The sequence below is a fragment of the Chiloscyllium punctatum genome, chromosome 24 (assembly GCF_047496795.1).
Source record: "Chiloscyllium punctatum isolate Juve2018m chromosome 24, sChiPun1.3, whole genome shotgun sequence".
Lineage (NCBI taxonomy): Eukaryota > Metazoa > Chordata > Chondrichthyes > Orectolobiformes > Hemiscylliidae > Chiloscyllium > Chiloscyllium punctatum.
In genome coordinates, this window is record NC_092762.1 from 82,171,344 (window position 1) to 82,193,706 (window position 22,363).

The 22,363-nt window shown below is 42.3% G+C and overlaps 1 protein-coding gene across 1 annotated transcript in view; it reads left to right on the forward strand.

Annotated features, from left to right (window-relative positions):
* The window catches only part of LOC140494751 (insulin receptor-like), a 260,114-nt gene that overhangs the window by 232,509 nt on the left and 5,242 nt on the right, over window positions 1–22,363 (forward strand). The window contains exons 12-20 of the mRNA XM_072594310.1: window positions 2,101–2,240; window positions 4,872–5,037; window positions 5,472–5,568; window positions 10,025–10,092; window positions 11,432–11,661; window positions 15,407–15,517; window positions 17,717–17,876; window positions 19,423–19,552; window positions 21,062–21,196. Coding sequence (XP_072450411.1) covers window positions 2,101–2,240; window positions 4,872–5,037; window positions 5,472–5,568; window positions 10,025–10,092; window positions 11,432–11,661; window positions 15,407–15,517; window positions 17,717–17,876; window positions 19,423–19,552; window positions 21,062–21,196 — 1,237 coding nt within the window. The remainder of the gene's footprint in view (window positions 1–2,100; window positions 2,241–4,871; window positions 5,038–5,471; window positions 5,569–10,024; window positions 10,093–11,431; window positions 11,662–15,406; window positions 15,518–17,716; window positions 17,877–19,422; window positions 19,553–21,061; window positions 21,197–22,363) is intronic.

Genomic DNA, 22,363 nt, shown 5'->3' on the forward strand with positions numbered 1-22,363 from the left:
ACAGAAATTGATGAAAAAGCTTTTGGCAGCATCTGTAGAGAGAAACCAGAGTTAAAGTTTCGGGTCCAGTAACCTTTCCTCAGGACCCTTTCCTTGTTCTGAGGAAGGTTCACTGAACCCGAAATGTTAAATTTGTTTTCAGTTCAGCCCACTAGTGATTAGGTTGTGTTGCACAAGCTACATTGGCCATCTGAGGAGTGAACAAATTAACTTGTATTTATGGATAAGGGGATACCCTTCCAAGATGGAGATGAGGTTTTTAGTGTTTGGAATTCTCTGCTCCAGTGAGCAGTGGGGGTTTGGGTTTCTGAATAAATTCAGGATTGAGTTGAACAGGTTTTGGACTGACAAGTCAGTTGAGGGCTATGAGGAGGCAAGCAGGAAAGTAGGGCTTAAGTTCGCAGTCAGATCAACTGTGATCTTATTGAGCATTAGAACAGACTTGAAGGGCTGAATGGCCTACACCTATTTCTTATGTACATAAATACATTTGAAATGCTAGCAAACGTGAGAACCGTTTTGACACAAACAGCATTGACATAAATAGCCTGTGTTTAGTGATGTTGGTTGAGATTGGCCCCAACCACTTGGGCGGTCTTGTCTGCTTCTCTTCTATTTGTGGCCATGGAACCTTTTCCACATGAGTGGGCACCTCTGGCAGTGCAGCACTTGCTCAGTACTGCACTGGGAGCACTACCCTAAATCACGCAGTCAGATCTCCAGATTTGAACCTGAACTTGAACTCATGACTTTCTGACTTTAAAGGTGTTACCCTATGGGCAACTTGACAGCTGTAAGAAAGCGACAGCTGTCAGTTCACCTGGCAGTGCTTGAGTGAGGTCTCAAATACAGTAGGCTATTCTGTTAACAATTGTCCCTCATGTTTCACTGGTGCTGCTGAATGTTTGAAGTGTAAATCTGAGTGAAGTTATTCTTTGTGAAGGCTAGTGATGAAACACAGCCAATACTAGCTGCAGTGTACTGAGATCTATGTTCATGGTTTTGTTAAGCGAGAAGCAGGCCCCCAGTTATATAGTTTTTGAAATGTTTTGAACCCTTGTACCCTTGCAAGTATCTGACGCAGAGTATATCCTTGAGCACCAGGCAATCTGCTGCTGTGAGATGAGATGTGCAGTGTGCTTTATTAAAAAATCAAGTGGACGTATAGTTTCTCATTGCACTCAGTCTGCTTTTAAAATAAAAAAACAAGAACTGTGGATGCTGGAAGTTTTAACAAAAACAAAAATTGCTGGAGGAACTCAGCAGGTCTGGCAGCATCTCTTGAGAGAAACAGAGTTATTGTTTCAAGTTCAGTGAACTTTGTGAAGAAGGGTCACTAGACTCAAAACGTTAACTCTGTTTTCTCTCTAAGGTGCTGTGAGACCTGCTGAGTTTGTCCAGTAAGTTCTGTTTAATATTCCTGCTTTTATTCCTTGTGCATTCAAGTTACATCCCAGAACTTGGGTGCAATACAAAGGCGAACACTCCAGTGCAATACTGATGGAGTGCTGTAGTGTCAGCTGTGCAGACTTTGGGATGAGGCAGTAAACTGAGAGACTGTCTGTTCCCTCAGGTGGATGTTAAAGGTCCCAAGGCATACTCCTGAAGAAGAGCTGTAAAATTATGCCAAATAATGATGTTGATGATAAGACAAGTAGTTTGAGGTTTGTTTAGATTTGATGCCTGTGAGACAGAGGGGTGCTCAGCCAATATATATCCCTCAACATTACAGAAACTGATTATCACAATACTGTTTGTGGGATCTTACAGTGCACAAATGAACAATCACAATTATTACAATAGTAGTTATGCCGTAAAGAGGGTTTAATTGACAGCAAAGTGCTTTGAGACCTCCATTGGTTGCAGAAAACCCCAGGTAAATGGAGGTTGTTCGTTCTTCTTTCCTACATTGCACAAGTTTTAAACTCAGGTTGGTTACTATTACTTGGGTTAGTTAGTCATCCCTCCAATATGAGGTGTTCTGAGCTGTGCAACATGTTTAGTTATCTAAGTCATCCAATATTACACATCTCAGTTTGCACCGTCACCTGATTTTCTTGTGTTATTGGTTGATTTAAGTTACGTTATTTTATTTTACAGCAAATGCTGACGATATTGTGGGTCCAGTCACACACGAGGTAATTGACAAAGTGGTTCACATCAAATGGGAGGAGCCAAAGAATCCGAATGGTCTCATTGTGTTGTATGAAGTCCTTTACAAGCGCCTTGTAGACTCTGAGGTGAGTGAGAAGCATTTTGAGCATGATTATTGTGTAATGATAAGTAAGTTGATTGGATCAGCCAAATAAATGCTATGGCTACAAGTGCAGGTTGGGAGCTGGGTACTCGAGTGGCTAACTCACTTTCTGACTCCCACCAGCCTGATTGACCCATACGAGACATGAGTCAGAAATGTGATGGAATGCTGTCCTGAGCCAATAGCACGCAAGAAGCTCAGCATCATCCAGGGCAATCCACCCCATTTGACTGGCACCTTCTTGAGCATTCATTCTCCCTATTACCAATGCACAATGGCAAGTCATAGAGTCCTACTGCGTGGAGACAAGTCCTTTGGCCCACACTGTTCCATGCTGACCAAAATGTCCATCCACACTCCCCCCATTTCCCTGCACTTGGCCCATACCCATCTAATTCTTTCCTATCCATGTATTTGTCCAAATGCCTTTCAAATGTTGTTCATGTACCTGCTTCAACCACTTCCAACAGTAGCACATTCCACATGTGTACCACCCTTTGTGTAAAAGAGTTGCCCCTCAGGTTCCCTTTTATTCTTTTCCCCTCTAATCTTAAACTGATGCCCTCTAGTCTGCAATTCCCCAAGCCCAGGAAAAAGACTGAGTGCACTCACCCTATCCATGAGTTTCATGACCTTCTATGTCTCTACAAGATTCCCCCTTACTCTCCTACCCTCGAAAGTAAAAAGTCCTAGCTTGCCCAACCTCTCCCTATAACTCCAACTGTTGAGTCCAGGCAACATCCTTGTAAATTTCCTCTGCAGTCGTTCCAGTTTAATAACATCCTTCCTATTACATTGTGTATTATCTCCAGAAAGCACTGTAGCAATTCCCCAAATAAAATTGACAGCACCTTCCAAATCCTCTTCAGGATAGAAAGGTAAGGACAGTAGGCACATGGGGACACCACTAACCTGTAAGTCCCGCTGCAAGACACGAACCCTGCTGACCTGGAAATGGATATTTGCTCAATCACACTTGGAGGGTCAAAATTACAGGATATTCTCCCTCTCAGTACTGCGGTGTAACACCACCACGAAGGCTGCATATTTTTGAGAAGGCGTTTATCATTACTTTGTCAAAGGCAGTTAGAGACAGGCATTAAATCCTGTCCACATCACATGAGAGACTTATCTTTAAAAGATTGTTTGCATGGTTGGTTTTTAAAATATCAGGAACAATACCCATGGGAAGAGACACTTTGGAAAGACCACAGCAATACTTACTGCTCTGAGCCCACATCTGAAATGCCACAGACAACTGTTTTCATATGGAAGTTCCTTTTTCAGTCTTTGCATAGACAGTTAGAGTGTCAAATATTGATATCACAGTGTGAATAAAAAATGTGACCAAAAAAAAACCTGAACTGGAATTGCATGCATACATTTTTTATAATGTATAGATTATAGGAAGTAGGATTTCCAGCTGTCTGAACTAGACAGTGCTGTTGTATGTTTTTACTTTGCCATTACCTGCAGATGATGTGATGGTCTTGATACTGGAATGGCTTTAATTAAGCTGTGACGATGCTGTGGCTCGCTTTGTTTTGTTCTCTGTGTCGCGCTCTCTCTCTCTCTCTCTCTCTCTGAAATTTCTCTCAATTTTCTTTTGACACCCTTTTCTCCTGGATTGGGAAACTGATGTGAGAATCTGTTTCTGAATTTGCCTTTTTGCCAAGAGTGTGCTTATGCGATATTGGAACAGTTAGAACACATAACGGCACAGCACAGTACAGGCCCTTCGGTCCTCAATATTGTGCCGACCTTTTATCCTACTGTTAAGTTCAAACTGACCAATATACCCTTCATTGTACCATCATCCATGTCTTTATCCAAGAGTCGCTTAAATGTCCTTAATGTATCTGAATCTATTGCCACTGCTGGCAGTGCATCTCATGCACACACCACTCTCTGTGTAAATAACCTACCTCAGACATCTCCCTTAAATCTTCCTCCAATCACCTTAAAATTATGTCCCCTTGTGATAGCCATTTCCGCCATGGGAAAAAGGCTCTGGCTTTATCTTCTTTGTCCGTAATCATCTTGAACACCTCTATCAAGTCATGTCTCATCCTTCTTCACTCCAATGAGAAAAGCCCTCGCTCCCTCAATCTTTCTTTATAAGACATACCCTCCAGTCCAGGCAACATCCTGGTAAATCTCCTCTGCACCCTCTTTAAAGCTTCCACATCTTTCTTATAATGAGGCAACCAGAACTGAACACAGTATTCCAAATGTGGTCTAACCAGGGTTTTATTGAGCTGCAGCATAACCCCGCGGCTCTTAAACTCAACTCCCCTGCTAATGAATTAGTAATAGCTACAGTTAATTAGTAATTCTGTAGAGTTATGTTATTCCAAGTTCTTCTTTCATTTGTTGTATTTTAACTATAGTGTTTGAATAAATTGTGTTTTGTTTAATATTAAGGATTTTCACCAATTGAATTGCATCTGGAATACAGAACCTGACATTTAAAATAAGAAAATATTAGGGTCTACAGTGCCTCCTTAATATGTTTTGAGGGGGTCTGGTCTGGTCCATAACAGCGCTTAAAGAAAACACTTGCTTCCTACATCTCTGAGACATAACGATGTTGTGATTTCTTTTCTTGCTGAAGGAGACGCAACAGTGTGTGTCCCGTAAAAGGTACCTTCATGAGCATGGCTGCAAACTGAAGGTACATCATCCTGGGAACTATACAGTAAAAGTACGAGCCACGTCACTGGCTGGAAATGGCTCCTGGACAGAGCCAATCTCTTTCTGCATTCAAGATTCAAATATCAGTAAGTTTTCTCAGGAAAGCTAAACGGGTTCTGGTCTTAATCCTGACGATCGTGCAACAATGAGATGTACCTCCTACTGTTCAGTGTTAATGATTTACCAGTAACATCTGCAAGGTAGTCAGTCCCCTGAACTATGTTCTCTGTTCAGTCTCCTGTGCTCAATGCTGGCAGATTGGATTGATGGAATTGCTGAAATAATGTTGTTACTCATTCTTAGTTATCATCGGAGGCGTTAACTCAAGGGATCTTGTGATTGATTATGGATAATGGACAATTGTAGTCTCTTCCTGATTCACCGTATTCAATCAGGAAGGAATTTCCCAATTCATCCAGCAGAATCACTGGCTCTCCTTCTATTCTGTATTATTACAAAGTATATTTCCCCAACCAAGTTCTGGTCTCTTTAGACTGAATTTTTCTTCTTGTGCTTCTAGACCATGACAATGACTTCTTTAAGATAATTGGGCCAATCATCTTCTTTGCTGTGCTGGTCATTCTCGTTCCAGTTGTCTTCTTGGTGGTGAAGAAAAGGTAAGGACAATTGACTGACTGTTAAAACTCCGGTTTCTCCAGGGATTTCTCAAATTTTTTTTTCCATTGTCCTCCTCCCTCTTACTTTTGCTTCAGGTCTTCCAGTTTGCTAAACGTTCAGCAAGTTAACTGTGTCCTCACAAGGTCAGAGACTGGCCTCTGAGATGCACTAATAGAGCAGGCAAACGCCAAGTTAACGTAGTGCTTTTGGAGCAACATTCTGCTGTTGGACAGCATCACCTTGACCACATACTTAGCTCCAGATTAGTAAATGCAGAACGTTTTCCCCAAAAATGCGTAGTGTGACTTATCAAAGTTGACATTGAATGAACTAAACCCCAAACCTCTTTCTTTCAATATTGTACATATTTATTTTTTTCCTGTTTCATGGCTGCTGCTGGCTAGACCAGCAATAATTGCCCAGTCCTAATTGTCACTGAGCAGCAGGTGGTGCATCCCTTCCTGAAGTACTACAGCCTGTGTGGTTTGGGTATGTCCCAAGTGTTACAGAGGAAGGAGTCCTAGGATGTTGACTCACTACGTTACAAATATAATATTCCTAAGATGTCAAAACTCCGGAGAGATTTTACCAGGATTCTTCCCTCCGGGTACTGAGGCGAGGAGTGGGAGCACCACAGATAGTGACTTCCCACCATTGATCCTCTGTGGTAGCTGCCCCCAGCTTTACTGTTCCTCGACACACACCCTGGATGATAGAATGTGTTAGGCTGCAACATGTCACTGACAGCCCTTTTTGCATTTGAAGATCAACAAGAACCAGGCAACTGAAACAGTCCTTTCACAGAGTTGATGACTCTCCAATAACACCAGAAGTTAATCTTAATGTGCATTCCTGGGAACAATCAGTGAAGCATCCTGAGTATTCGGAATGAACCTGGAAACAGATATGCAGTGAATGCAGGAAATACACAGCAAACAATAGGTGTAAAGAATGGTATCCAATTAGTGGAGCCAGGCTAGAGGAATAGTTCATTACTTGCCAAAAATATCCATCAGCACAGTTGTCTTTTAGTTTTAGTGTTAAGAATTTAGATATTTTGATAAGACATGCTAGCAAGGCTGGGTCCGTAAGTATATTCAAGGATGAGATAGATTGATTTTTAATCAGGAAGGGAATCAAGCATTATGGAAAAAAGTCAGGAAAGTGGAATTGAGGGTGATCAGATCAGGCATGATCTCATTGAATGGAACAGCAGACTCGATGGGCCCAAATAGCTTATATCTGCTCCCATGTCTTAAGGTTTTCATCTTCATGGGTTATCTTACAAATGAATATAGGAATTGGAGCATGAGTTGGCCGTCCAAACTCTTAAGCCTGCTCTGCCAGAGAATTATAGAATCCCTATAGTGTGGAAGCTGGCCATTCGTTCCATCAAGTCCCCACTGAACCTCCAGAGAGCGTCTCCTCCCTTCTCAATCCCTGCATTTCCCATGGCTAATCCACCTGCCCTGCCCTGGACATTGTGAGCAATTTAGCATGGCCAATCCACCTAATCTACGCACCTTTGGACTGTGGGAGGAAACCCACATAGACACAGGGAGAGTTTGTAGGCTCTACACAGACAGTCACCTGAGGGTGGAATCAAAACTGGGTCCCTGGTGCTGTGAAGCCCCAACTGTGCCACCCCACATCAGTAAGATCATGGCTGATCTGATTCTATGCTGAACTCAACTTTCAGCATACCCTAGTATTTTCTGACTCCCTTGTTAATCGGGTTTCTATCTAACTTTGTATTTAAAAGTATTCAATGACCTCACCTATGCCACTCTCTGGGGAAGAGAGCTCCACAGACTAACAACCTTCGGAGAGGAAAGAAAGTCTACTCATCTCTGCTTTAAATGAGAGATCCCTCATTCCCTAATTCTCGACCCTCTAACAAGGAGAAACAACCGATCAGCATCCACCCTGTGATGCTTTTTCAGAATCTTGTGTCCTTCAAGAAGATTTCCTCTCATTCTCTTAAACTCCAGTGGAAGTTCATGCACATAAAAACTAAATGAGAAGTGCAAGAGTAAGAGAGTATGATATGGGGTAATAGGCTATTGAAGGACAGAGTATTGTATGGGGTAATGGGCTATTGAAGGACAGAGTATTGTATGGGGTAATGGGCTATTGAAGGACAGAGTATTGTATGGGGTAATGGGCTATTGAAGGACAGAGTATTGTATGGGGTAATGGGCTATTGAAGGACAGAGTATTGTATGGGGTAATGGGCTATTGAAGGACAGAGTATTGTATGGGGTAATGGGCTATTGAAGGACAGAGTATTGTATGGGGTAATGGGCTATTGAAGGACAGAGTATTGTATGGGGAATGGGCTATTGAAGGACAGAGTATTGTATGGGGAATGGGCTATTGAAGGACAGAGTATTGTATGGGGTAATGGGCTATTGAAGGACAGAGTATTGTATGGGGTAATGGGCTATTGAAGGACAGAGTATTGTATGGGGTAATAGGCTATTGAAGGACAGAGTATTGTATGGGGTAATAGGCTATTGAAGGACAGAGTATTGTATGGGGAATGGGCTATTGAAGGACAGAGTATTGTATGGGGTAATAGGCTATTGAAGGACAGAGTATTGTATGGGGTAATAGGCTATTGAAGGACAGAGTATTGTATGGGGTAATAGGCTATTGAAGGACAGAGTATTGTATGGGGTAATGGGCTATTGAAGGACAGAGTATTGTATGGGGTAATAGGCTATTGAAGGACAGAGTATTGTATGGGGTAATGGGCTATTGAAGGACAGAGTATTGTATGGGGTAATAGGCTATTGAAGGACAGAGTATTGTATGGGGTAATAGGCTATTGAAGGACAGAGTATTGTATGGGGAATGGGCTATTGAAGGACAGAGTATTGTATGGGGTAATAGGCTATTGAAGGACAGAGTATTGTATGGGGTAATAGGCTATTGAAGGACAGAGTATTGTATGGGGTAATAGGCTATTGAAGGACAGAGTATTGTATGGGGTAATAGGCTATTGAAGGACAGAGTATTGTATGGGGTAATGGGCTATTGAAGGACAGAGTATTGTATGGGGTAATGGGCTATTGAAGGACAGAGTATTGTATGGGGTAATAGGCTATTGAAGGACAGAGTATTGTATGGGGTAATGGGCTATTGAAGGACAGAGTATTGTATGGGGTAATAGGCTATTGAAGGACAGAGTATTGTATGGGGTAATAGGCTATTGAAGGACAGAGTATTGTATGGGGAATGGGCTATTGAAGGACAGAGTATTGTATGGGGTAATAGGCTATTGAAGGACAGAGTATTGTATGGGGAATGGGCTATTCAAGGACAGAGTATTGTATGGGGTAATGGGCTATTGAAGGACAGAGTATTGTATGGGGTAATAGGCTATTGAAGGACAGAGTATTGTATGGGGTAATAGGCTATTGAAGGACAGAGTATTGTATGGGGAATGGGCTATTGAAGGACAGAGTATTGTATGGGGAATGGGCTATTGAAGGACAGAGTATTGTATGGGGTAATGGGCTATTGAAGGACAGAGTATTGTATGGGGTAATAGGCTATTGAAGGACAGAGTATTGTATGGGGTAATGGGCTATTGAAGGACAGAGTATTGTATGGGGTAATAGGCTATTGAAGGACAGAGTATTGTATGGGGAATGGGCTATTGAAGGACAGAGTATTGTATGGGGTAATGGGCTATTGAAGGACAGAGTATTGTATGGGGTAATGGGCTATTGAAGGACAGAGTATTGTATGGGGTAATGGGCTATTGAAGGACAGAGTATTGTATGGGTAATGGGCTATTGAAGGACAGAGTATTGTATGGGTAATGGGCTATTGAAGGACAGAGTATTGTATGGGGTAATGGGCTATTGAAGGACAGAGTATTGTATGGGTAATGGGCTATTGAAGGACAGAGTATTGTATGGGGTAATGGGCTATTGAAGGACAGAGTATTGTATGGGGTAATGGGCTATTGAAGGACAGAGTATTGTATGGGGTAATGGGCTATTGAAGGACAGAGTATTGTATGGGGTAATGGGCTATTGAAGGACAGAGTATTGTATGGGGTAATAGGCTATTGAAGGACAGTAATAAAAGCAGAAAATGTTTGAAATACTCAGGCAATCTGAAGTGGGTCTTTGGAGAGAGAAAAACACAATTAATATTTCAGGTTGGCATTCTTTCATCAGAACTTCAGGGGTCTGTTTGATCTGGGACGGGATTTCACAGCTGGATACTACTCATTAGCCTTTTTAAAAAAAAAAGGTCCCTGGTGAAAAGTGTTTCTTACTTTGGGAATGTTTTTGGAAAAGAAACATACTTCACCTCAACTACTCAATAAAAATTCGAATGGTGTAGTAATGATAACATTGAACATCTGTCAACGTCTTTGAATTCTACTACTTTTAAGTGATGTCAGCAGATATTTTATTGAGATTTTCTTGCTTTCAGACGAACAGAAGGACCCACTGGAATCTTTTATACTTCTTCAAATCCAGAGTACATCAGCGCCAACGATGGTAAGCTTCTGTACACCTAGAAATCTATCTGTCTCTAACTCTGCCTCTCTCTTTTTATCTCTCTCTTCTGTCCTTTTCTCTCTCTTTCTGTCTCTCTCTCTCTCCCTCTCTCCCTCTCTTTCCCCCACCCACCCAACTCTCCCTATCTCCCCCTCTCCCTCACTTTCCCCCTCTCTTCCTCCTCCTCTCTTTGGCTATCCTTTTCTCTATCTCTCTCTGTCCCTCCCCGTTCCCCAGACCCTCTGTTATCCACACCTCCCACCCACCCCCCCACCCCACTCCACCACCAATTACTGAGTCCATAAGTAAAGACGTCGCCGTTTCTTTATTTACTGCCTCTGTCATTGGTCTAATTGGTGTCAAATACTGTAATGCACTGGTGAAGCAAGACCATATGACCATTTGGGACTGTATGGTAGCTCATTTGTTAGCACTGCTACCTCACAGTATCAGGGACCTGGCTTTGATTTCACCCTTAGATGACTGTCTGTGTGACGTTTGCACATTCTCCCTGTGTCTGCATGGATTTTCTTCGGGTGCTCCAGTTTCCTCCCACAGAAGAAAGATGTGCAGATTAAAGTGGACTGGCGATGCTAAATTGTCCATAATTTCCAGGGATGTGTAGGGTTATAGGGATAGGGTAGGGTGTGGGTCTGGGTGGGATGTTCTTCGGCGGGTCAGTGTGAACTCCATGGGCAGAATGGCCTGCTTTCCACACTGTAGGGATTCTCTGAAGAAGTAAGATTTGATCCTTCAAGCCTGCTCCACCACTCAATAGGATCATGGCTTATCCAGCATTCCTTGTGTCCACCTCCCTGCCCTTTCCTCACAACCCTTAATTGCCCTATTAATCAAGGAACAAGTATTTATCTCTCTCAGTTTTCCAGTATTTTACTAACAGTGGTTATGCACTGACTGAGGGCGTGCTGGAGGTACATTCAATCGAGATTTTCAGAGGAGATCTTGAAAAGGAAGAATGTGCAGGCGTACGCACAGAACGCAGGAGAATGGCTCTGAGTGATTTTCTCATTCAGAGTTAGTGCAGACATGATGGGCCAAATAGTCTCCTTTTGCACAGCAACAGTTCTGTATTCAAGGCACTATATAAATCCAAGCTGATGTTTTTGACTCTTCTCTCAAATCAACAACTTCAGTATTAAGAACTTACTTCCAAGTGAAGTTTAGGATCAGTATGTGGTTGAGTCTCATTCCCACTTGTCTTATTTTGGTCTTTTAAGATAAGACAGATAGACATTGCTAGCATTTATGTGGGCTGTGTTTAGTATGAATCTCTATTCAGTGTAATGCCATCAAACATACTTCATGTTATCTCTCCTAGTCTATGTTCCAGACGAGTGGGAGGTTTCACGCGATAAGATCGAGCTTCTGAGGGAGCTGGGCCAAGGTTCCTTTGGGATGGTCTATGAAGGGATCGCCAAGGATATTGTGAAGGGTTGTCCAGAAACGCGTGTAGCAGTGAAAACAGTGAATGAATCAGCCAGCCTGCGGGAGCGTATTGAGTTCTTGAATGAGGCATCTGTGATGAAGGCGTTCAGCTGTCACCATGTGGTATGATCTTTAGATACTCGCTTTTTTAAAAAACTATATCCTTGTAGTTTCTATCCCTGGGCTTTCCCTCCATCATCAAAGAAACTCAACCTCCCCCATACTGGAAACCACTGGAAGTGATGACCACAGATAAAGAGAGAAAATTCTGGAAATCAGTCTGTCTGGGGGTGGAAGGGCAGGTGAGCTAGGGTTTCCGGGAGTAGGAGGGGGACCTTTTATCAGAATTGAGGGGGCATAATGCCCACTAAAGGAGAGAATAAAGGGGAAGGAAATCCAGGTGTGCATATTGTTATGATTCTTTTGGGAAAATGTGCAAATCCTCAAGCCCTTGGGGGGCCCCACAATTGTTAATGATTTAATCAAAGCCCTTAATTCATCTATCTGATGGAATCAAGATAACACAAAACACAGACCAGGGTTTTGTACTTAACAAGTTAACATAACACACAGACCAGGGTCCTGTACTTAGTTCATAGCTGCATATTTGTCATTATCAACAAATGGCCCTACAAGTTAAAACTCTAACCCTCTTTTAAAATCACTACACACATATCCAGACAGGTGCAGATAAACAAAAAAAAAAGCATGGTTTGTAGGTGGAGAGGAGGGGAAAAAAACCCAGGAAATGCAGTTTAATAGCACCAGTTCACTGGGTTTGTTGAGCTTTTCCTTTATGGCTTGCTAGGACATCCTGTTCTTCAGTCACCTTTCTTCTTTGCAGGAGGCACAGGGCAATTGTTACACTAACCACAAAGTCACTTGGTTGTTGGTTAAAGGCAACGGCTTACAGTAACTATGGGAGAAAATAACTGGCATTCTTCAGGCATTTTTACTGCAGAGGGAGAGAGGGACACAACCTGCCATTCTAGCAGTCTGAAGGCTCCTCCCCATATTTTTCACACCCACGAGCTGTTTAGCTACCCAGGAACCAATCAGAGCTGTCTCTAGGCTGATGCCATGGCAACAATGACAAGTTGCAGTTGCACAAACCAATCAGGAACTGGTTGCAAAACAAATCTCATCCACCATCCCTTCCCAGTACCAGGCCGTCTTCAAACATTGCTTGAATAGCAGCATCGCCAACATCATGCATAATGAGTTTCAATAACTTATTTTTGAAAATGCAGCAATTCCTTCCAGAGACCTTGGTTTCAATGTTTACCATTTCAGTCCAAAATCAGAAATGCAGGAAGTAAAATGATGTGATCTTTACAAAATGCTGTTGCTCGCTCGCTCAATCTGACAGGAACATTCAGCATCATGGTCTAAATTCAGCAATTACATCCTTTTTTTGAGGCCTTTCACAGAGGTGTAATCAAACAAAAATAAGTGGAAAAAGAAAGGTTTTGGGAGGGGTGGCCAGTCAGTTGGTCAAAAAGCTCGCGAATGGCAGAGCAGAGCTAAGCTAAGCTAAGCTAAGCAGCAGATATCAGAATCCGGAAACTGAAATTACTGGAGGAAGAATGACCAGTGTTGAAGTAAACAGGGGCATGAGATAAGTTACCAGCACCTTAAAAAACTGACTGTATATTCATTTTGGGTAACTTCGACTTGAAGCTGTCTCCCTGTTTTATTAACCAGTACACACACTATTGCTTTGTTGATTGCATATTTCCCTGTATATTTAATTGTAGGTTGCAGTTATGGTTAATACCACCACGAGGTGGAGCAACACACACACACACACACACACACACACACACACACACACACACACACACACACACGTGAAAACTGGAGTGACACATTCGACTGGATTAGATTATTTAGAGTGTGGAAACAGGCCCTTCGGCCCAGCAAGTCCACACCGACCCTCCGAGGAGAAACCCACCCCCCTATATTTACCCCTGACTAATCCACTTTACACTACGGGCAATTTAGCATTTTAATAATTGAAGCTATTACTTCAAGCTTGATGGTGATACTTAAATAATCTAACCACCTGATTATTTTTGCTTATTGTAGAGAACAAATGAGGAATAAATATTGTTGATGTCAAGTACTACGTGTAACTAGATCACTCACCTTGAGGGCAAACAGTCCCAGAATCGGTGCTGAATCACAATCTAACATTTCAATGACAGAGCTTCATCCAGTCAGATATCTGATAGGATCAGATTGGCTCCCAGATGCTGCAAGAGTTTAAAACTTCGTTAAAGGAATGTTTAAAGCGATAGTAAAACGTAACTTGAATGTTTTGAGTGTTTGCAAAAACTTGCTTCCAAATTCAGTTCTTCACCATGATTTATTTATTTCTTCCACAAATGGTGTGACATCACAATTCATCTGCAAGTGTGTAGATGGGAATAGGTTTAAGGAAAGAGGGGGGAGATTTAAAAGCAACCCAAGGGGATACTTCTTCATGCAGAGGGTGGTGTGCATATAGAACGAGCTGCCAGAGGAATTCGCGGATTCCACCCATTCCTGATGAAGGGCTCATGCCCGAAACATTGATTCTCCTGTTCCTCGCCTGACCTGCTGTGCTTTTCCAACACCACACTCTCAATAGAGAAAATCGTGGTGACTGGTACAATTATAACATTTAAAAGGCATCTGGATAGGTACATGAATAAGAAGGGTTTAGAGAGACATGAGCCAAGTGCTGGCAAATGGGACTAGATTAATTTAGGACATCTGGTCAGCATGTACGAGTTTCACCGAAGGGTCTCTTTCCTTGCTGTACAGCCCTATCGCTAGGGATTATGGTAGTTGTTTTTAAAAGCAGCTCCCCATCACTTTCATTGGGAATGCATACTCTGTTCAATATGTGCAGATATTGTGCATTAACTGGGGATTCATTTGTGCCCTTTTAGTGTAGATGCAGAGTGAAATTGTGTTTGGAAATGGGAAACACTGGGAAAATCTCAACAGATTCAACAACGCTTGTGGAGAGAGAGAGAATATGAGAGAAACAGAATTGACATTAGATACGTGCAGAGTGAGGTCAGGTGGGACAAGGACAAAAAGCAGGTCATGCCTACAGTGGAAGACCAGAGAGATTCAATGACAGAAAAATTCGTCTGAAAGGCCAAAGAGATTGAAAATGGGATGAGGAAATAAACACTTGATATGCCTAGAACTGACTGAAAGCAAAAACTGAACCAAGCAAAACAAAGGAAATAAAATGGGATCAGAATTTATGGTCTGAATTTGTTAAACTCAGTGCTGAGTCCTGAAAATTGTGAAGTGTTTAAGTCAAAGAAGAGGTGCTGCTCCTTAACTTCATGCCAAAAAATACAGTGAATGTTGGTTATTAGGTTAGGAGTCTATACATGTAACAAGACAAATTCCCAGCTCGGCGAACAGAACCACAACAACCAGAACCCGAGCTACAAATCTTCTACCAAACTTTTAACACTCTAAATAAATGCTCTGAAAATATATTTAGATACACAGTTCCACTGCTAAAGCATGCAATGCTATGGGCCAAGTCCTGGAAAATGGGATCAGGATAATTAGGTGGTGTTTTTGATTGGCACAGACATAATGAGACAGATGACCTTTTTCTGTCCTGTAGACCTCTGTGACCTAAGTGTGGGAAGATTGGCTCCAATTCCAGTTGGACTTTGTAAAGAACGTCATGTAACTCCATGCCCTATCTAAACGGTTTTGTGTGGCATCCATCTCTTTTAAAGATGAGATTGTTGTTATTTGTTAGAGTTAAATCTGCATGGAACAGCTGCTGGCTCCTCAGCACATTTCTTGTTGAGTTTAAGTTGTGCTAAAACCTACCTTGGTCCTCCAGGTGCGTTTACTTGGCGTTGTATCGAAGGGTCAGCCAACTCTGGTAGTCATGGAGCTGATGACTCATGGTGATCTGAAGAGCTACTTGCGATCTTTACGACCAGATGCTGAGGTAATGTCACAGTTGCATCTTCACAAATTCTAAAATGTTAAAACCTTCTGGGAAATATAAAACAAAATGATTACCTTGTGATCTGTGGCTGTTACAATGGTTTCCTCATCAATGTTGTTGGTGGAGGTATGATATTTCTCCTTTTGAAGGCAGAGGAATGTTACATTTCACTGCCCAGTGATATTGGAATTCATCTGCATTTAAGAGAAAACTGACTGGAGTTGGATTCTCTGTTAGTGTTGGGCATTTATAGACTATATTTTACAGAGTTCTGTGTAATAAATGTTTACACTGTTTTACTTTTATGGAGGCCAATTGCAAAGCCCAGGAACCACAACCATTGTGTCTTTGCGCTTAAGAGTTGTAAAATACTCAAAAGCATTGAGTATAAGATGACATAAATGTAATCCAACCAGCTGCAGATACAGTTGCTCATTGTATTAGTTCTGAGAACAGGCATTTTAATTTTGATGTGAGCAGGATGTTGAGTGTACTGTCACTTCTGTATACAGGCAAGGGACTGCAGGGAAGTGAGTGGTGTCCAGTAGAACAGAGAAGATCCCCTTGTAATCCTTTACAACCAATGAAGTGCTTTTTGAAGTGTAGCCATTGTTGTAATTCTGTGCTGCAACAATTTTGATATCCAAGGACCTTCTTCACAATTCTGCAAATGTTTCCTGATGATGTGAATGTGACAGTTTTGAGCAGGAATCCAATGCTTTTGAAATCTGGGCGAGGATCAAACAAGGCTGTTTGATAGCTCCCAATCTCTTTACTCAATGATGAATGTTCACCTCTTCTAAGAGGTATTGCTTTCCAATATCAGTATTAAACATCTGCATGAAGCAGTGTCTCACTGCAGTTCTCCCAGCCAAACCTAGACTGACCATCGTAGATATGACCCATTGGATGGGTGACTGTTGAGTCGTTGCCCACGCTATACCAGATTGATGAGCCATGCTCAATTTCTTCAATTCTAAATATAAGGAATTTGGCCTGCCCTTGAATATCTTCAGAGCAACAACCCACACCTGGTCAGCCAATATTCCACCTCCCATGGATGTTGAAGGACAGAATCTGGAATATGTTGGGTTTTTTTTCCCAACTGTTTAGCTGACACCATTGATGAGGAAATTCAGATCTGGGTCTGTGGCATCCGCACAGTGTACTATAGTGAGTGTTTAGCAGTAAAGACCCTCAAAAGCCAACAAAAGTCTTAATGTACACAGCAATTGTCGTCACCATACCCATGTACTGCAGTGAGACCTAATCTGTGTATCTAAAACATGTGTGATTACATGTAACACCAGCAATGTCTCTGTCCCATTCCCTGGACTCACCAAGAGGATCATTGAACAAGTGCTCGTGGCATTGTTACAAAGTATAGGCATTTGGTCAAACCTCCTGCAAAACCAACTACAAGGGATTGGATACTGTCTGACTGGCCAAAACCCTGTCTCCCTCATCAAGTCATAATTTAGGGATAAACATTGGCTAAGACAGTGAGAGTCACTCCCCTGTTCTTCAAAATAATGCAATGGCATCTTGCTCATCCATCTGAGCAGTCACATGGGGCCTTGATTTTACAGCTCCTTTGAAAGATGGCATTTTTGACAGTGCACTGTTCCCCTTGGTACTGCATTGGAGTATTACCATCAATCATTGTATTCAGGTAGCAGGGTGGAACTTAGATATGAATCCTTGTGACTCAGAGGCAAATGCGCCCTGCTGACTCAGTCACAACTAAACCTCGCATCAGAGAGTGGAGAATTATGTTAAGAAACACATGAGAAGTAAGTGGGGAATGATTGGACAGAGTAGCAGTCTGGGTATAGGGAAAAAGGGGAGTAACATGGAGAGAATGGGGGAATGGTGCGCAGGAGGTGGGGAACAGGGAGTGATGCACTGTGCTCAAATCTATGGAAAGGTGGAACGGAGCCTGAACAGGTGAGGTCACTACCTTTCACCACAGTGACGGGCATGTGAGATCACCTGCAGCTTTACCTTCTTTACTTTAAGTACTTCAATGCAAGTGTACAAGCTAACGGTATGCTCTTAACTTAGTCAATAGCTATTTTATAAATTACTTTGTTCTTCTAAAGATTTTATTCACAAAACTTTTGGAGCTCCTAATGGTTTGCTGCGTTTGTAAGTGGGCAATAATAACTTGTGAACGTTGTCTTTATTTTGCCGTTTCAGAATAACCCAGGACGACCACCACCGTCCCTAAAGGAGATGATTCAGACAGCAGCTGAGATTTCAGATGGAATGGCATATCTGAATGCCAAGAAATTTGTCCATAGAGACTTGGCAGCTCGCAATTGCATGGTGGGAGAGGATTATACGGTGAAAATCGGAGGTAGGAATGATGGCCTGTTGTGGTTCATTTTCATCTTTTTGTATTCTGGAATGGGGAGGAAGTGAAGGAATAAGTCACAGGTTTGCCTTATAAGGGAAGCAAAATGTGGATGGGGTAGTGAAACTGAGTGTCAAGTGAAAAGAACGAGGCACCTATAAAAAGGAATAAAGACAGAAACTGGTGATAAAATAGCGTCCAATTTGGTGGTGATGGGAATGCAAGAGAGAAAGAAAAACAGAATTTAATTTCCAAGCCCTATATTTACTTTTTTTAGGGTTAGAATTAGAATCCCTACAGTGTGGAAACAGGCCCTTCAGCCCAACAAGTCCACACCAACCCTCCAAAGAGTATCCCACCCAAACCCATAACCTTTGACTAATGCACCTAAGCAACACATCCCAGAACACTACGGTCAATTTAGCATGGCCAATTCACTTAACCTCCACATCTTTGGATGGTGGGAAGAAACCGGACCACCTGGAGGAGACCCACGCAGACACGGGGAGAATGTTCAAATTCCACAGAAGACAGTTGCCTGAGGCTGGAATCGAACCCGGGTCCCTGGTGCTGTGAGGCTGCAGTACTAACCACTCAGCCACCATGCCGCCGGAAATAGAATTGTGTTCCAAAGACATTTGGAGTACTGCATGCAATTTTGCTTATCCTGCTATAGGAAGGATGCTATTAAACTGGAAAGGGTGCAAAAAAGATTTACAAGAACGTTATCAAGACTGGAGGGTTGGAGTTAGAAGGAGAGGCTGGATAGGCTGTGAGTTTTCCCCTGGAGCGTCAGAGGCTGAGGGGTGACCTTATAGAGCTTATAAAATCACCAGGGGCATTAATAAAGTGAATAGCCAGGGCATTTTTCCCAGAGTAGGGGAGTTTTAAACTAGAGGACATCGGTTTAAGGTGAAAGGGGAAAGATTCAAAAAGGACCTGAGGAGCAGCTTTTTCCCACCGAGGGTAGTGCGTATGTGGAATGAGCTGCCAGAAGTAGTAGTAGAGGCGGGTACAATTATAACATTTAAAAGACATTTGGACAGGTAGATGGGTAGTAAATGTTTAGAGAGATATGGGCCAAACACAGGCAAATGGGACCAGTTCAGTTTAGGAAACTTGGTTGGCATGGATGAGTTCGGTCTGTGCTATATGACTATGACAAGTCGTATTGGACTCAAAACGTTAACTGTTTCTATCTCTACAGATGTTGAGTTTCTCCAGCATTCACTTTTATTTCAGATCTCAAGCGTCTCCTGTATATTGCTTTGGTACCTATAAAGAGGAATTGGAAAATGTCTGCAATGTGTGTTGATCTGGCTAGGGTACAGAACGTTAAACCCATTCTTAGAGTCATCTAAGTGAAATGAAGGGAGAGAAAGTAGGCTCCTTATTCTGTGTGGGCTTGCCAAGATGGGCTGAGTATGCTCAATTTAACTAGCCATCTAGTTGAGCTGCTTGGAAAAGTTCCTAAAAGAGCTGATTGCTTCAATGTGGTGTGAGTCATTATGCAGTAAATCTATATACGTGCATTCCTTTGTTTAAATAGACTTCGGAATGACCAGAGACATCTATGAGACAGACTACTATCGTAAAGGTGGAAAGGGATTGCTCCCTGTCCGATGGATGGCTCCAGAATCTTTGAAGGATGGAGTTTTTACCACCTATTCGGATGTTTGGTGAGACAGTCTTTCTGTACTCAGTGTAACTGGAAAGTCTTAATTTGCCCAGACTGTTCACAAGGTGTTTATCTTCAACTGCACATATGGTTCTAATCAAACTGTTTTCCTCCTCACAAAGCAATACATTGAGGGATTATTGCGATTATAGTGCTTTATTGTCTCTCTCATTTTGCACAGTGAGTTGTGTTAGTTGCAAACATGGCAGTCAGTTTTCACACACAAACATCACTCAACTGTCACGACAAGAAAGAACACTTGATTTTTCTTTAGAAAAAGGCGAAATGTGCTATACAGTGACAGGAGAACTTGAATCCATTCTGTTAGATCGTAGCTTAATCTATGTCCTCATTTCATCCACATCGCTTGGTATGGCAGAGTCTCTCTCGGTTTTGAATACACTTTATAGTTTTCACTTTAATCTTCTCTTGTCAAAGGAGAAAACTCCCAGTTTCCAAACTTTTCATATAACTGAAGTAGGTTCCACAAAAAAGAGAACTCTTTCCAACAGCATCATTTAGAAGTCATGTTAAAACTTCACGACAGGTAGTTTAAATTAAATGGCGCAGTTTTAAAGCAGATACAGGAACAGAGAGACATGGGAATGTTTGAAGGTGGTAAGACAACTTGCAAGGACTCTGAAGTTGTAAGAGGGATAAGGTATCTGTTAATAGCATTTTAAAGTACGAAAGCAATACTGAACATTTACAAATTGTTGGCTAGGTCCCAGTTGTCACAATTCTGGAAACGATATTTTAGGAAACATTTCAAGATTCTGAAGAGGGTGTAGAGGAGTTTTACCAAGGCCACACCAATGGTGGGGGGGGCGATGGTGATGATGTGGTGAAGTCACTGGATTGGTAATTTAGACTCTAACAGTCCGTCAGGACATGGATTCAAATCTCACCACAGCCTGGTGGAATTAAAATTCATGTATTAAATCTGGAATGTAAAATTATAGTCTCAGTAATGGCGATATCTGTCAGTGATTGTTATTAAAGCCCACCTGGTTCACTCACGTCCTGTTTGGAAAAGCCATCTGAGGTTACAGTAACCTAGCAAGTCGCACAGTTCAAGGGCAAATGCTGACCAATCCAGTGACACCTACGACACATGAAGGAATAAAGAAAACACCACACAGATTACATGGTGAATTGGAGAAATTAGAAGATTTCTCCTTAGACCACAGAAGGTTAATGGGAAACCTCATGGGAGTTTGACAGACCAAGCAAAAAGAAACAGTTTCCTCCAAGTGGATTAGTGATCAGAGGTAGAAGATGAAAAATAATTGACAAAAAAACCTAGAAAGAAAATGAGAATATTGTTTTCATGTATGGTCTTGTTGAGACTTGGAATGCATTACCAGAGAGGTTGGGCAGAATCAGCTTCCATAGGAACATACAAAGAACTCAGTGGTCATCTGTAATTCGAATAACGATACGATGGAGGTTGGAAGTGTCCTTTAGTCTGTTTTAACTTATTTTGAACTGCGCTTGTGCTTGTTGGCAGGTCTTTTGGAGTTGTGCTTTGGGAGGTCAGCACTCTGGCAGAACAGCCATATCAAGGACTGTCGAATGAGCAGGTTCTTAAGTTCGTTATGGACGGAGGCTTTTTGGATCGTCCAGATAACTGTGCAGATCGATTGTGAGTATCAATTTTTTCCGTGCACCAACTTTTTCTTCTGCCCATCATCTCCAGCAAATATCAGCTGTGGGCCTGTTTACTAGTAATGCCAGTTTCTGCATCCTTATCATTGCTCTGTCTGAGCACATTGAGCCTGTGTCCCAGTGTGAATCCTACCTGGAACGTTTCTGATTAAGATGTCTCAGTGATCACTTATCCCAGCCCATGCTTTTCATGGAATCCAGATCATTTGAAACCCAAATCTTCAATTCTCCCCCTCTCTCACTCTTTCCTCTCTTTCATTCTTGCTCGCTTTCCCTTGCTCTTCGTCCCTCGTTCTCCGTCCCTCGTTCTCTTTCGCGCACTCTCTCACTCTCTGTCTGCCTTTCTTTCTCTCTTTCCCCCCCATCACCTTTTTCACTTGCTCCCTCACTCTGTCTGTCTCTTATCCCCCACTTCCCAAGCTAACACTCCATTTCTGAAGCACTGCACTACTCATCTGTCCCATTCTCCTTGCTTCCTCTCTTCCTGTACCTTGATTTTTTTCCCCTTTCCCGTTTCTCCTCTCTCTCCCTCCCCGTTTCTCCTCTCTCTTTCCTCATTCCTCCTCTCTTCCTTTCTTTATCCCAAACTGCTTTGAAACCAGTGAAATGCATTTTTTGTTTAGGTGCTATTGTGATAATGGAAATGCGACACTTTGCAAATGACAAACTCCAGAAAACCGCAATATGACAGTGTACAGATGGTCAGGTGGCTTTTTTTTTTAATGATGTTAGAGGAGACACTAGGGCAAGGTTTCCTGCTCTTTGCCAGAAAGCACCATGGGATGTTTTGCATTCTCCTGAAAGGGCAGATGGTGCCTCATAGAACAATACAGCGCAGAACAGGCCCTTCAGCCCTCAATGTTGCGCCAACCTGTGAACTATTCTCAGCTCATTCCCCTACATTATCCCATCATCATCCATGTGCTTATCCAAGGATTGTTTAAATCTCCCTAATGTGGCTGAGTTGACAATGTTGGCAGACAGGGCATTCCACACCCTTACCACTCTGCGGAAAGAACCTGTTTCTGACATCTGTCTTAAATCTATCACCCCTCAATTTGTAGCTATGCCCCCTCGTACAAGCTGACATCATATCCTAGGAAAAAGACTGTCACTGTCTACCCTATCTAATCCTCTGATCGTC